Genomic DNA, 16,805 nt, shown 5'->3' with positions numbered 1-16,805 from the left:
AGACCTTTTTGTTGCAGAAAAATATGCAGCAAATTCGCACAGATTTTAGAGCAGATATTGTCATGGATTTTCTGTGAGAATGCTACAGATCCACAGCTTCTGTGTTAGGTTATGCTGTGCCACAATAGGAGGGGCAACCGATGTGTGGAAATTAGTCACCTCCCACCCTAAAACAAAGGATCCTGAGAATTGTAGTCTAAAAGAGGCCACAGAGCACAGATCATTGTTAAGCATGTCAATTACTGTATGACACTTAAAGAAGTACTCCAAAAAGGTATCCTCTATCCACGTGACTGACTGCTGACACCATTCCCCCCCCCCCCCCCCCCCCGATCTCCCCCCGACCTCCTGCCTGGTGCCCGGCTCTTTGCATCAATATGAGAGAGCCGGAGACAAACGAATGCTGTATCTGCGGCTCTCCCATAGAGAGAAGAGCAGGGCACTGTACGGAGATCATGCGGATAAGGGTTACGTTTTTTTTATACTATATAACTATGTTGGATAATCCCTTTAACAAATATGTTAGGATTTACATAGGATATCAAATGGATATCAAAGTGTGCATGTGTAGAATGTTAGGTCATAAGATGTAGTGTGCTTGTGTAGTAGCATAGAGAAAATGGGTATGACTTCTTGAAGAGAACACCATTATAAGCCATTAGAACTCCACTGTGAATTCTGGGAAAAGGGAATATGCAAAGCAGCTCAATCACTTGAAAAGGTGGTGTGAATGAGCAGCTAGACATATTTACTCTTCCCTGTGTAGTAGAATGTGATCCTTTAAGGCTAAGTTTCCACTTGTTTTTTTTTGTCTGGCAGTTTTTGGAAAACTGCCACTGCAGTTTTTGAGCCAAAGTCAGAAGTGGATCCACAAGGGCGGAGAAGTGTAAGTCCTTCCTTTATATGTCCTATTCCTTTTGAATACATTTCTGGCGTTGGCTCAAAAACTGCAATGGCATTTTTGCAAAAACTGCCAGGAAAAAAAAGCAAGTGGAAACTTATCCTAAAAGTACTACAGTTGTCTTTGTAGTGCTGATGTTGTTGTGATGGTAAATTACCGTAATTATTTCCCTTTGGCCTTCTAATACACAGAAATATTTGCCCTGTGATGTGTGAAGTAACACACAACTGCATTATATTTTGCTTCTGATTATCTGATCAAATAAATACAAAGAAATATATATCAACGATGCAATGTTTATGTTAGCAGAGTTTATTTCTTTTCTTTTTCAGTTCTTTACTGGCAGAATAAGTTTGCTTGGTTGCTTAGCAAGTGCCCAAGAGATGACATAGATGTGAAATAGCCATATGCTGAAACCACAAGGTAATTACTAATGTGTTTGATGCTCAAATCCCTGTGGGCACAATTATTTGTCTACTAGCAAGTGTGATCTGCTTCACAACCTGTATATGGGAAAATAGTCAGAGATTGTATTTTAAGAAATATATTGATGTTTAGAAGGGCAAAATCTCAGGGCAGTACAGCAATTTTATTTGTTAAGATTCACTCTTTCTGTCTATATCATCTGAGGAGATTTCACCACCTTGAAGGTCTTTTAATCTTCCCTCTAAAAGTGTGACTCTTTGTTTTAGACTCTGCTGTGCATCACTATATTCTCGAAGCAAACGGGCAAATCGAGTGTGCAATAGATCCAGATTGGACTCTAGAAGTTCTAGTTTTTCTTCTGAAGATTTACCTTTCATTGCATTTTTCTCTTTATTTTCATCAAGTAAACCCTCTTTTACAAGTATTTCTCTTCCTCTCTCCTCAAGAATTTTCTTAGCATCTGGATATTCTACCAATGCCTCCATAAGATCATCCTTTGAAAGGCAGAAAAGGTCAGAGTAACCAAGGCTACGTATGCTAGCTGTTCGACGGTTCCCCATCTTGCTTCCCTCAATATTCAGAATACTAATCTCACCAAAACAATTCCCTGAAGTTAAAATAGCATATTGAGTAATTCCATCTTCACCAACAACAGCTAGTTTTCCTTCCTTGATTATGTACATCTCTCGACCAATATCGCCTTTCCGACAGATATAATCTCCTGGGCTGAAAACCTGAGGGCGCAGCTTCAGAACCAACTCAACTAGAAGCCCAGCCTCGCAGTTTTGAAAGATGCGTACCTAAAAAAAAAAAAAATCACAATGCATGAATCAGAGCTAAAAACTATACTACATAAATACAACACAACAAATTAAAGAGTGTTATAATGTGTTTGATACAAAGAAAGAAATATAAGTAGCAACACTATAACACCATTCATGTCGCACTTTCAAAAATTGCAATAACAATTCTATATAAAGTATTAAAAATCAACTAGAGAAATTTTAGCAGCAGCTTACCTTTTTCAGTGTCTCCAAATGAACATTTATAGCGATTTCAGCCCTTAGTTTGTCAGGCAGATTTTTTAGCACTTCTCTTTCATCTACTGTCTTTTTGTTGGTCCAAAGGTAGTCAAACCACTGGATAACTTTGGCCTCCAAGTCTTTGCTTACCTTTCTAAATTGCATATAGTGTTTGATAGCATCTATTTTAGCCTGGAATTCAGCTCTGGTTGCATTCATGTTAGAGATCATAGAACCAACATTTCCTACAATAGTAGCAAAAATCAAAACACCAACTAGAAAATCAAAGATCACAAAAAGGTATTCTGTGTCTGTAACTGGGGGAGGGGTTTCTCCAATAGTAGTGAGTGTTAGTGTAGACCAGTACAAGCAGTAGACATATTCACGTGTAAGATAACCATAAGTGGGATCAGTAACATTAGGGTAAACCCACGTGTCCACACCAAAACCAATTGCTTTAGATATAGCATAATAAATACACGCATTCCAGTGTATAATGAGTAAAATGTATAGTACTAGATTGAATATTCGGAAGATGTTTGGATAACTAGTTCGAGTCTCAGTCTGGTCAAAACATTCAAACATGCGCGGAAAATGCAGTAGTCGGTTAAAACGAAGCTCTGGACGGTGAATTCCCAGGGCAAGATAACCCAGATCAGTAGGAAGTATAGAAATTACATCTAATTTAAATTGCAAAGTTCGAATGTAACTGTCACTGAGCATCTTGGGATCTCGGACAAGTAGCCCTTGTTCTAAGAAACCTAAAAAGGGAAGAAAGAGTGTAGCTTTGTAAAGTTTGCTGTAGTTTTTTTTTTTTTTTTGAGTAGTTTTCATTTGATCAATAAAAAGTGCATAAATCTATTGGGAACATGTTTAGAAATACAAATGTTTGTTCAGCTCAGGTGTCAAACATTTTCAAGTGAACATTTTGAAAACGGTATGATTTCTATGTGTGTACTATATATTTCTTCCCCCCCCACCCACAGTCTTACAGCTTTGTCAGTCTGCTCCTACCAAGTTTTCTGTTACTAGTTTACCCCAATGATGTTCTTAATATGTTTCTGTTATGTTGGATCTGTCAATTTAAATATTGCCTTTTTTTTATTTATTTTGTTGACCATTAACATCTTGAGCCATTTTCCTAGCAGGACATTTCTAGACCCATCATTGATCCTACACTGTTCTCCACACTTTGCGCTCTCTGCAAGGAGAGAATTTAGCCTCTTTCTTTTCTCTACTAATTAAATATCATGAAAATTATTGAAAACATAAATTACCTGTACGGAATCGAATAATTATATCAATGATGTATATGATGTCAGAGACGTAATCTAGTGTGAGCCACACTATAATATAACTGGTTTGAAGGTCAATAAAGCATGCCCTAAAAATAGAGAACAGGGATAAATACATAATCCAAAAATATATAAGGTTCACTAAATGGTGGTCACCTACAAACCAGAGCTGTCCGACACCTATACCCTTAGTGACACAGGGCTCTTGGGGCCCTTGTAATTCACTAACAAATAATCCAAATAATGTATAATTATAACAAATCATTAAAAATTGAAAAAAATAAAATCTCTGTTGCTTCCACTATATAGGGGTAACAAGAGTTTATAATGGACACAAATGACAAACAGCAGATATATGAATGCTCATGAGTTTGTTTTTGCTGATAAAAATAACTCGTACTAAGATGAGGGTATTCACAGATGACCAGTTATCCTATGGGAGTATACGGTTAACATTGTAAATTTATGGACAGAAAAAAGTTCTCTGTATAGTTGACACTTTAGTACATTGTGTTAATTTAGTGTAACCATCCTGCTGTAGTTACATAGTTCATAAGGTTGAAAAAAGACCAGAGTCTATCAAGTTTACTGAGTTGATCCAGAGGAAGGCAAAAAACTCTTATGAGGCTAATGCCATTTGCCCCATAGCAGGGGTAAAAATTCCACCCTATTCCAAATATCAGAATAAATGCCAGTATCAACATTCTGTCTTTATAAATTTAGTATCTATAACCTGCAATGCTATTACTGTCCAGAAATGCGTCCAGGCCCCTTTTGAATTTTTTTTATTGAGTTCACCATGACCACATTCTCTGGCAGAGAGTTCCATAGTCTCACTGCTCTTACAGTAATGAACCCCCATCTCTGCTGGTGTAGAAATCTTTCCTCTAGACATAGTGAATGCCCCCTTGTTACAGAAGTCCTGGGTATGAATAGGTTATAGGAGGGATCTTTGTACTACCCCTTGATATGTAATAAAGAGACTTTGTTGCAATCAAACAGTTCTTTGCAAGTTAATAATGCTATGTTAATAATCATAATATAATACAAAATATGCTAAAAATTGTGATTGTACCCAGGAGACTGGTAAAAATGAGGGTACTATAAAAATATTAGATAATATAGAGAATGTAAGAAAAACATAGAAATAAATGTATCACTTTATATGTATTATCTCTATATTATATTCTTATTATCTATTAATTTTATATTATCCTAATTTTTACGGGTCTCCTGGGTACAATCCTTCATTTTAGTATGTTTTTTGTGTTATTGATTCTCGAGCGAGCTACAACTAGCCTGGGAATTCTGATCCATCTGGTCATCCACTCCTGACAGAGTGTCTACTTTGATGACTATACAGAGGATTTTTTCCTGTAACATTGCAGCTTATACTCCAGTACGATATCTCGTTATCTGTGAATGCTCTCAGCTTAGTACGGGTAACATTTATCAGCAAATACAAACTCATGAACATGCATATATTTGCTAATTATGACTTGTGATCACTATAAACTCTGGATATCCTTATATATTGGAGGCAATTGAGTTTTTATCTAATTATTTGTTTTACTGATTTATTTTTGAGTGAACCACAAGATTCCTGTGGCTTCGCCAGATTTTGCACACTTGATCTATATATATAGTATCCATTTTTTGAATACATTATCTGTCTAAAGTGTGTAGTCCTAATACATAATTATCTTTTACTATTTTACTAATTGATCCCTTTGTCCAGTTGATCTCTGAGCGCCAATATTTTTATATTTTACTACGGATAAATACATACTGGAAAAATCCACATAAAAAAGTTTTTAAAATTGTATTTTATATTGTTAAAAGGAAAACTGACAGCCTGTTCACCAGCACTTAACCTAACATACTTGGTTATAGTGTGGGTGAACAGCATTAAAAACAGTGGTCATTCACTTTACTCTAGTTAGTAGTTTCAAAGTAATGCCCTTTATTCTTCTATTGCTATTGTACTGCTGTGCGCAATGGAGTTGGGGAGCTGACTCGCTGAGCTTCCCTGCCTCCTGAATATTCACTGCCCGGCTGGCTCCCATGATGAATATTCAGAGGTTTTCACTAACTTCCAGGAATAAACGCTCTGCTCTCTGAGCAGAGTGCAGACGCTATTGCATCTCTACACCCGGAAGGCAGCGGTGCTCAGAGCAGAGTGCTCACCCCGGAAGGCTAGTGAAGACTTTTGAATATTCATCACGGGAACAGGGTAGGCGGTAAATACACTGCTAAAAAAATATAAAGGGAACACTAAGATAACACATCCTAGATCTGAATGAATGAACTAATCGTATGAAATACTTTTGTCTTTACATAGTTGAATGTGCTGACAACAAAATCACACAAAAATTATCAATGGAAATCAAATTTATCAACCCATGGAGGTCTGGATATGGAGTCACACTCATACCACCCTCATGAAGTCTGTTTCTGACCATTTGAGTGGACACATGCACATTTGTGGCCTGCCGCAGGTCATTTTGCAGGGCTCTGGTAGTGCTTCTCCTGCTCTTCCTTGCACAAAGGCAGAGGTAGCGGTCCTACTGCTGGGTTGTTGCTCTCCTACAGCCTCCTCCACGTCTCCTAATGTACTGCCCTGTCTCCTGGTAGCGCCTCCATGCTCTGGACACTACGCTGACAGACACAGCAAATGTTCTTGCCACAGCTCGCATTGATGTGTCATCCTGAATGAGCTGCACAATCTGAGCCACTTGTGTGGGTTGTAGACTCCGTCTCATGCTACCACTAGAGTGAAAGCACCGCCAGCATTCAAAAGTGACCAAAACATCAGCCAGGAAGCATAGGAACTGAGAAGTGGTTTGTGGTCACCCCCTGCAGAACTACTCCTTTATTGGGGTGTCTTGCTAATTGCCTATAATTTTCACCTGTTGCCTGTTCCATTTGCACAACAGCATGTGAAATTGATTGTCAATCAGTGTTGCTTCCTGAGTGGACAGTGTGATTTCACAGAAGTGTGATTGACTTGGAGTTACATTGTGTTGTTTAAGTGTTCCCTCCCTATATTTTTTGAGCAGTGTATAAAGGAGCCAGAGAAGCTCGGTGAGCCGGCTCCCCAACTGCATTACACACAGCAGCAGCTCAATAGCAATAGGAGGAAAATAGGGCATAACTTGACAATACTACACAGATTAAAGTAAGTGACCACTGTTTTTAATGTTGTTCAATCGGACTATAACGGTCAGTTTCCCTTTAAAATTACTGCATATTTATAACTTGAAATAAGTTTACTAACTTTTTTACTACTGAAAATCCAAATGGATTGGAACAACATGTGACAATGACAGCTATGCTTGAAGGGTGCAGGCAGCTGTATGTGTGAGCTTATTCTGCATTAATCTTTCTTAGCTTATGCAAGGGCAAGAAGCTTTAAAGCAGCATTTAAACAAAGTAAAATATATATGAAATCCCTTAAACAAACATTATCATAGTTGTGCCCACATTTGCCTTAGCACAGCCTCTTCTTAAGACTTGAAAACTGTCTCAAAGACCTTACCCAGACAGTGGTGGTAAATGATTCCTACTCTGAATGGGCCCTGGTTATAAGTAATGTACCCTCGGTTAAGCACTGTGCCTGCTTTTAGTAATGATGAGGAAGGAATTAGCAACACTATTTCTATTTTCCAGATGACACATACCGTAGCTTTGTACAGTCTATGAAATATGTGCATAGCGTACATATTGACTTGAACACACTGACGCAAATGAGGTTCAATGGGGGCAATGTAAAGTTATGCATCTGGGTACTAATAACCTACATGTATCATATGTCCTAGGCAGAGTAAAACTAGAGAAGTCACTTGTAGAGAAGGATTTGGGTGTACTTGTAAATTGTAGGCTTCAGAATTGCATGTCAATCAGTACATAATATTACCACTTTTTAAAGCATTGGTAAAGCCTTATCTGGAATATACAGTTCAGTTCTGGGCAACTGTTCATAGACAGGATACCCTGGAGCTGGAAAAGGTACAAAGACGTGCAACCAAACTCTAATATTGACAGGGCCCTCTGTGTCCAGCCGCCAATTCCGCCCCCAGAACCCACCCCCAATTTAATGTTTTTCTAATTATATATATATATATATATATATATATATATACATACATATATATTTCTTTATTCTTTTATAATTTTTATCACAAAAAATAACAGATACAAATAATACAAACATAAACATAATCACAGAAAGGAAGAAACAAAACAAAACACACAAAAAAACACACACACAAAAAAAAGAAAAAACATTCGTACTCCCATTCATATCATCTCCTTCATAACTACTATTCCCGTCTTTTGACCAGAGGTTAGCGAGTATACCCGCATCTATCAAAATCAATCATTGCATTGTCACGCCGAGTGCTCCGGGTCCCTCTCCTCCCCCGGAGCGCTCGCAGCGTTCACCTCCTGGTTTCAGCACCCCAGTCAGACTCGCTGACCGGGAGCGCTGCTCTGTTTCCTCCGGCAGGGATGCGATCCACGCGGCGGGTCGGGCCTGACCGCAGGTCACATTCCGTTCTGTTCACCTGCCCCTTCCTCCTGCTGATCAGTCCCGGCGCACGCGGCCCGGTCTCTCAGATTTAAAGGGCCAGTGCACCATTAATTGGTGCCTGGCCCAATCTGTTCCCAATAACTCCCACACATATAAACCCACTTCCCCTTCCTGTCCTCGCGGATCTTGTTGCCTTAGTGTCCTGAGAAAGCATTTTGTGTGTATCCCTAGCCTGTGGATCTAGACCCCTTGCTGTTGCCCCTGACTACGAACCTTGCCGCCTGCCTTGACCTTCTGCTATGTCTGACCTGGCCTTGCCTTGTCCTTGTGTACCGCGCCTGTCTCAGCGGTCAGTGAGGTTGAGTCGCTATCGGGTGGAATGACCCGGGGGTTACCTGCTGCAGCAAGTCCATCCCGCTTTGCGGGGGGCTCTGGTGAAAACCAGTAACCCCTTAGATTCCGTTCCCCTGGTACGGACCACGCCATCGCCTCACTGACACAAAGGATCCACTCCCGTGTCCTCCCCGTATACCAGTCCGGACCCTGACATGCATCTTAACTTGCATCTATATAATTTCCATAGTCTCCAGTATTGTTCATATATTTTATTATATGGAAAATTCTTTATTATCAAACTTCTTATAATTTCTATGCACAATGTTTTCTAACTCAGTAATGTTTGGGATATTCTCTGATTTCCATTTCTTGGCTATTTGGGTACATGCCACAAACAAAATATATGTTATTACTGTCAATTCTGGAGTCGACAGGGTGTTTGTAGTTAATGATAATGATAGTGCCACTTCCTGCCCCCAATTACATCGTCCAATAATCTTAAGAATTAATACAAAAACCTGGTTCCAGAATTTTTGGATTTCACCACAGTCCCACCATGAAAGGAACCGACTTCAGTATTACATCGCCAGCAGGATTTTGAAACTTCTGGTGTGTATCGGTTTAAACGTAGCGGGAATCAATGCCATCAAATAATATCTTTCTAGAGATATCTAAACTGGTCCTGACTCTTGCCTTCCCGCCTTTCCAAATATAACTCCAAACCATAGTTTGCAAAACTACAACTCCCAGCATGCCTACACAGCAGTTTGCTGTCTGGGCATTCTGAGATTTGTAGTTTTGCAACATCTGGAGGAGATCAGTTTGGAGATCACTGTGCAATGGTTTCTAAACTGTGGCCCTTCAGATCTTGCAAAACTTAAACTCCCAGCATTCCCAAACAGCTGTCTCAGCATGCTGGGAGTTGTAGTTGCGTACCTCCAGCTGTTGCATAACTACATCTCTCAGCATGCACTTCGGTGATCAGAACATGCTGGGAGTTGTAGTTTGGCAACAGCTGAAGGCACACTGGTTGGAAAATACTGAGTTAGGTAACAGAATCTAACTGAAGGTTTTTAAACCAGTGTGCCTCCAGCTGTTGCAAAAGTACAACTCCCAGCATGCACAGTCAGTACATGCTGGGAGTTGTAGTTTTGAAACAGCTGGAGGTTGTACATTCACATGGGCAGGTTTACAGAGGGTTTCCTGAGCTGCGGCAAATTTTTCACCGCAGGGCAAACTCCTAGCGGGAAACTCACCGTAAACCGCCGCCAGTGCGAATGTGCCCTTAAAACACTACACTACACTAACACATAATAAAGGGTAAAACACTACATATACACCCCATTACACTGCCCCCCCCCCAATAAAAATGAAAACATATCGTACGGCAGTGTGGAGCCTCCAGCTGTTGCAAAACAACAACTCCCAGCATTTCCGGACAGCCACTGACTGTCCAGGCATGCTGGGAGTTTAGCAACAGCTGGAGGCACCCTGTTTGGGAATCACTGGCGTAGAATACCCCTATGTCCACCCCTATACAATCCCTAATTTAGTCCTCAAGTACGCATGGCGCTCTCTCACTTCGGAGCCCTGTCGTATTTCAAGGAAACAGTTTAGGGCCACATATGGGGTGTTTCCATACTCGGGAGGAATTTCACTACAAATTTTGGGGGGCTTTTTCTCCTTTTACCCCTTATGAAAAGGAAAAGTTGGGGTCTACACCAGCCTGTTAGTGTAAATAAATAAATAAAAATTACATTAACATGCTGGTGTTGCCCCAGACTTCTTATTTTCACAAGAGGTAAAAGGCAAAATGACCCCCAAAATTTGTAACACAAATTTTTCCTGAGTACGGAAATACCCCATATGTGGGCGTAAAATGCTCTGTGGACAACAAGGCTCAGGAGTGAGAGCGCACTACGTACATTTGAGGCCTAAATTGGTGATTAGGACAGGGGTGGCTGTTTTTACAGCGGTACTGACATAAACTCAAAAAAATATATACCTAGGTGCAACCCTATTTTTTAAACTACACCGCTCACGGAACGTAACAAGGGGCACCTTAACACCCCACAGGTGTTTGATGAATTTTCATTAACCCCTTAAGGACTGAGCCCTTTTTCACCTTAAGGACTCGGCCATTTTTTTCAATTCTGACCATTGTCACTTTAAACATTAATAACTCTAGAATGCTTTTAGTTATCATTCTGATTCCGAGAATGTTTTTTCATTACATATTCTACTTTAACATAGTGGTAAAATTTTGTGGTAACTTGCATCCTTTCTTGGTGAAAAATCCCAAAATTTGATGAAAAATTTGAAAATTTAGCATTTTTCTAACTTTGAAGCTCTCTGCTTGTAAGGAAAATGGATATTTAAAAAAAAAAAAATTTATTCACATTTCCAATATGTCTACTTTATGTTTGCATCATAAAATTGACGTGTTTTTACTTTTAGAAGACACCAGAGGGCTTCAAAGTTCAGCAGCAATTTTCCAATTTTTCACAAAATTTTGAAACTCGCTTTTTTTCAGGGACCAGTTCAGGTTTGAAGTGGATTTGAAGGGTCTTCATATTAGAAATACCCCATAAATTACCCCATTATAAAAACTGCACCCCCCAAAGTATTCAAAATGACATTCAGTCAGCGTTTTAACCCTTTAGGTGTTTCACAGGAATAGCAGCAAAGTGAAGGAGAAAATTCACAATCTTCATTTTTTACACTCGCATGTTCTTGTAGACCCAATTTTAGAATTTTTGCAAGGGGTAAAAAAGAGAAAAATTTTACTTGTATTTGAAACACAATTTTTCTCGAGTAAGCACATACGTCATATGTCTATGTTAATTGTTCGGCGGGCGCAGTAGATGGCTCAGAAGGGAAGGAGCGACAAATGGTTTTTGGGGGGCATGTCACCTTTAGGAAGCCCCTTTGGTGCCAGAACAGCAAAAAAAAAAAAAAAAACACATGGCATACCATTTTGGAAACTAGACCCCTCGGGGAACTTAAGAAGGGGTAAAGTGAACCTTAATACCCCACAGGTGATTCACGACTTTTGCATATGTAAAAAAAAACATTTTTTTTCTAAAATGCTTGGTTTCCCAAAAGTTTTACATTTTTAAAAAGGGTAATAGCAGAAAATACCCCCCACAATTTGAAGCCCAATTTCTCCCGATTCAGAAAACACCCCATATGGGGGTCAAAAGTGCTCTGCTGGTGCACTACAGGTCTCAGAAGAGAAGGAGTCACATTTGGCTTTTTGAAAAAAAATTTGCTCTGGGGGCATGCCGCATTTAGGAAGCCCCTATGGTGCCAGAACAGCAAAAAAAAAAAAACACATGGCATACTATTTTGGAAACTAGACCTCTCGGGGAATGTAACAAGGGGTAAAGTGAACCTTAACCCCTTAAGGACCGGAGGTTTTTCCGTTTTTGCATTTTCGTTTTTTGCTCCTTGCCTTTAAAAAATCATAACTCTTTCAAATTTACACCTAAAAATCCATATGATGGCTTATTTTTTGCGCCACCAATTCTACTTTGTAATGACGTCAGTCATTTTGCCCAAAAATCTATGGTGAAGCGGGAAAAAAAATCATTGTGCGACAAAATTGAAAAAAAAAACGCTGTTTTGTAACTTTTGGGGGCTTCCGTTTCTAGGTAGTACATTTTTCGGTAAAAATGACACCTGACATGTATTCTGTAGGTCCATACGATTAAAATGATTACCTACTTATATAGGTTTGATTTTGTCGGACTTCTGGAAAAAATCATAACTACATGCAGGAAAATTTATACGTTTAAAATTGTCATCTTCTGACCCCTATAACTTTTTTGTAATTTTTTTGCGCGCACGCCATTGACCGAGCGGTTTAATTAATGATATATTTTTATAATTCGGACATTTCCGCACGCGGTGATACCACATATGTTTATTTTTATATTTATTTACACTGTGTTTTTTTTTTATTGGAAAAGGGGGGTGATTCAAACTTTTAATAGGGGAGGAGTTAAATGATCTTTATTCACTTTTTTTTTTCACTTTTTTTTTGCAGTGTTATAGGTCCCATAGGGAACTATAACACTGCACACACTGATCTTCTATGTTGATCACTGGTTTCTCATAAGAAACCAGTGATCAACGATTCTGCCGCATGACTGCTCATGCCTGGATCTCAGGCACTGAGCAGTCATTCGGCGATCGGACAGCGAGGAGGCAGGAAGGGGCCCTCCCGCTGTCCTGTCAGCTGTTCGGGATGCCGCGATTAGCCGCGGCTATCCCGAACAGCCCGACTGAGCTAGCCGGGAACTTTCACTTTCACTTTTAGCCGCGCGGCTCAGCTTTGAGCGCGCGGCTAAAGGGTTAATAGCGCGCGGCGTCGCGATCGGCACTGCGCGCTATCAGAGGCGGATCCCGGCTTCACTATGACGCCGGGCCCGCAATGATATGACGCGGGGTTACTGTGTAACCCCGCGTTATATCAGAAGAGCAGGACCAAGGACGTACCGGTACGTCCTTGGTCCTTAAGGGGTTAATACCCCACAGGGGTTTCACGACTTTTGCATATGTAAAAAAAAAATTTTTTCCTAAAATACTTGTTTTCCCCAAAAATTTACATTTTTAAAAAGGGTAATAGCAGAAAATACCCCAAAATTTGAAGCCCAATTTCTCTCGATTCAGAAAAGTGCTCTGCTCTTCCCCTCGGGGAACGTAAAAAGGGGTTAAGTGAACCTTAATACCCCACAGGTGTTTCATGACTTTTGCATATGTAAAAAAAAAAAAAAATTTTTACCTAAAATGCTTCTTTTCCCCAAAAATTTACATTTTTAAAAAGGGTAAAAGCAGAAAATACCCCCCAAAATTTGTAACACAATTTCTCCCGAGTATGGCGATACCCCATATGTGACCCTAAACTGTTGCCTTGAAATACGACAGGGCTCCAAAGTGAGAGCGCCATGCGCATTTGAGGCCTAAATTAGGGATTGCATAGGGGTGGACATAGGGGTTTTCTACGCCAGTGATTCCCAAACAGGGTGCCTCCAGCTGTTGTATAACTCCCAGCATGCCTAGACAGTCAGTGGCTGTCTGGTAATACTGGGAGTAGTTGTTTTGCAACAGCTGGAGGCTCCGTTTTGGAAACCGTGGCGTATCAAACGTTTTTCATTTTTATTGGGGAGGGGGGCTGTGTAGGGGTATGTGTATATGTAGTGTTGTTTACTTTTTATTTTATTGTGTGTTAGTGTAGTGTAGTGTTTTTAGGGTACAGTCACACGGGCGGGGGTTCACAGTAGTTTCTCGCTGGCAGTTTGAGCTGCGGCACAAAATTTGCCGCAGCTCAAACTTGCAGCCGCATACTTACTGTAAACCTCTGCCCATGTGAGTGTACCCTGTGCATTCACATTGGGTGGGGGGGGGGGGGAAGAGAAACATCCAGCTGTTGCAAAACTACAACTCCCAGCATGTACGGTCTATCAGTGCATGCTGGGAGTTGTAGTTTTGCAACAGCTGGAGGCACACTGGTTGTCAAACACCGAGTTTGGTAACAAACTCAGTGTTTTGCAACCAGTGTGCCTTCAGCTGTTGCAAAAGCTACAACCCCCAGCATGTACGGACAGCGGAAGGGCATGCTGGGTCTTGTAGTTATGCAACAGCTGGAGGCATACTGCTTTGGCTGGGGATGCTGGGGATTGTAGTTATGCAACAGCTGGAGACACACTGGTTTGCTACTTAACTCAGTGTTTCACAACCAGTGTGCCTTCAGCTGTTGCAAAACTACAACTCTCAGCAGTCACCGACAGCCAACGGGCATGCTGGGAGTTGTAGTTATGCAACCAGCAGATGCACCACTACAACTCCCAGCATGCACTTTAGCTGATTGTACAAGCTGGGAGTTGTAGTTATACAACAGCTGAAGGTACACTTTTCCATAGAAAAAATGTGCCTCCAGCTGTTGCAAAACTATAAGTCCCAGCATGCCCATAAGGGAATGCTGGTAGTTGTGGTGGTCTGCCTCCTGCTGTTGCATAACTACAGCTCCCAGCATGCCCTTTTTGCATGCTGGGAGCTGTTGCTAAGCAACAGCAGGAGGCTGTCACTCACCTCCTGCTGCTGCTCCGGGCACAGGTCAGTCCCGCCGCCGCCGCTCCTGGGGCCCCGATCCCAACATTGACGCCGGGGTTCGGGGTCCCCAGCTCCCGGGGTCCACATCCTACACCCGCTCATGTGCTCCGGAAGAGGGGCGGAGCAGGTTGCGGGAGTGACACCCGCAGCAGGTGCCCTTATTGGTCGGCCAGTAAACCGGCCGACGAATCAGGGCGATCGTGAGGTGGCACCAGTGTCACCTCACCCCTGCTGGCTATGGCTGTAACAGCCTGTAATTCCGGGTCACCGGGTCACTAGAGACCCGATTGACCCGGAATCTGCCGCAGATCGTTGGACTGAATTGTCCAGCGATCTGCGGCCATCGCCAACATGGGGGGTCATCATGACCCCCCTGGGCGATATGCCGCGATGCCTGCTGAACGATTTCTTTAGGCATCGGGCACCGGCTCCCCTCCGGCTAGCGGCGGGGGGCCGGTATTTGACAGGACGTACGCAAACGTCCTGAGTCCTTAAGGGGTTAAAGTTAAATGGGAAAATTAAGAAAAAAGTTTTTTTTCACTAAAATGCTGGTGTTACCCTAAATTTTTAATTTTCACAAGGGAAAATAGGAAAAAAGCCCCCCAAATTTTTTTACCCCATTTCTTCTGAGTAAGAACATAGCCCATATGTGGATGTAAAGTGCTCTGCGGGTGCACTACAGTGCTCAGAAGAGAAGGAGCGCCATTGAAATTTTAGAGAGAAAATTTGTCCGGAATTGAAGGCCACAGGTGTATAGTTTCCAAAATGGGGTCACATGTGGGGGGTTCACTGTTCTGGCTCCACGGGGGGCTTTGTAAACGCACATGGCCCCTGACTTCCATTCCAAACAAGTTCTGTCTCCAAAAGCCCAATGGCGGTCCTTCTCTTCTAAGCATTGTAGTGCGGAAGCTGATCTGGCACCATTCCTAAATGTGACATGCCCCCCAAAAACCATTTCAGCTAAATTGGCTTTCCAAAAGCCAAATGTGACTCCTTCTCTTCTGAGCATTGTAGTGCGCCTGCAGAGCATTTTACGTCCTAACATGGGGTATTTCCATACTCAGAAGAGATGGGGTTACAAATTTTGGGGGGCATTTTCTCCCATTACCCTCTGTAAAAATGGTAAATTTGGGAGAAAAAACTGCACTTAAGTGAAAATTTTTTTTTTTCATTTACAAATCCGACTTTAATGAAAAGTCGTCAAACACCTGTGGAGTGTTCAAGGGGTACTCCGGTGAAAACCTTTTTTCTTTTAAATCAACTGGTGGCAGAAAGGTAAACATATTTGTAAATTACTTCTATTAAAAAATCTTAATCCTTCCTTTACTTATTAGCTGCTGAATACTACAGAGGAAATTCTTTTCTTTTTGGAATGCTCTCTGATGACATCACGAGCACAGTTCTCTCTGCTGACATTATTATAATAATAATTATTACGCTTTATTTATTGTTGTCCTTAGTGGGATTTGAACTCAAGTCCCCAGCACTGCAAGGCAGCAGTGCTAACCACTGAGCCACCATGCTGCCCTTAGCACACATCTGCTATGCATGGTTGCTAAAATGGACAGAGATGTCAGCAGAGAGCACTGTGCTCGTGATGTCATCAGTGTTCCAAAAATAAAGGAATTTTCCTCTGTATCATTCAGCAGCTAATAAGTACTGGAAGGATTAAGATTTTTTAATAGAAGTAATTTACAAATTTGTTTAACTTTCTGCCACCAGTTGATTTAAAAGAAAAAAGGTTTTCACCGGAGTACCCCTTTAAGGCTCACTGGACCCCTTGTTACGTGCCTTGAGGGGTGTAGTTTTCAAAATAGTGTGCCATGTGGTTTTTTTTTTTGCTGTTCTGGCACCATAGGGGCTTCCTAAATGTGACATGCCCCTCAAAAACCATTTCAGAAAAGCTCACTCTCCAAAATCCCACTGTTGCTCCTTCCCTTCAGAGCCCTCTACTGCGCTCGCCGAGCACTTCACATACACATATGAGGTATTTCATATATATAGATCAGTGAATGGAATTAAAGTATCTTGTTCACTAATATCTGATAATTTTTCAATACATCGTTTTCCCCACTCTTCCAGATTAGTGTGTGGGAGTAAATATTGTAAAGCTCTAAATGGGGTATCAGAGTAGTTTGTAAGGTTTATTATACCTTTACTTAATGTGTTTTTCCATATTT

General features: G+C 41.1%; 1 protein-coding gene across 1 annotated transcript in view; it reads right to left on the bottom strand.

The window, feature by feature from the left end:
- Window positions 1-1,234: 1,234 nt before the first annotated feature.
- The window catches only part of LOC130291413 (cyclic nucleotide-gated olfactory channel-like), a 148,206-nt gene continuing 132,635 nt past the window's right edge, over window positions 1,235-16,805 (bottom strand). The window contains exons 7-9 of the mRNA XM_056540126.1: window positions 3,627-3,733; window positions 2,347-3,110; window positions 1,235-2,127 (exon numbers count right to left, since the gene is read on the bottom strand). Of these exons, the coding sequence (XP_056396101.1) occupies window positions 1,498-2,127; window positions 2,347-3,110; window positions 3,627-3,733 (1,501 nt within the window). The 3' untranslated portion in view covers window positions 1,235-1,497. The remainder of the gene's footprint in view (window positions 2,128-2,346; window positions 3,111-3,626; window positions 3,734-16,805) is intronic.

The sequence above is a fragment of the Hyla sarda genome, chromosome 9, assembly GCF_029499605.1.
Source record: "Hyla sarda isolate aHylSar1 chromosome 9, aHylSar1.hap1, whole genome shotgun sequence".
Classification (NCBI taxonomy): Eukaryota; Metazoa; Chordata; class Amphibia; order Anura; family Hylidae; genus Hyla; species Hyla sarda.
Note: the sequence above shows the minus strand (reverse complement) of the source record. Positions and strands in the feature narration are given on the sequence as shown.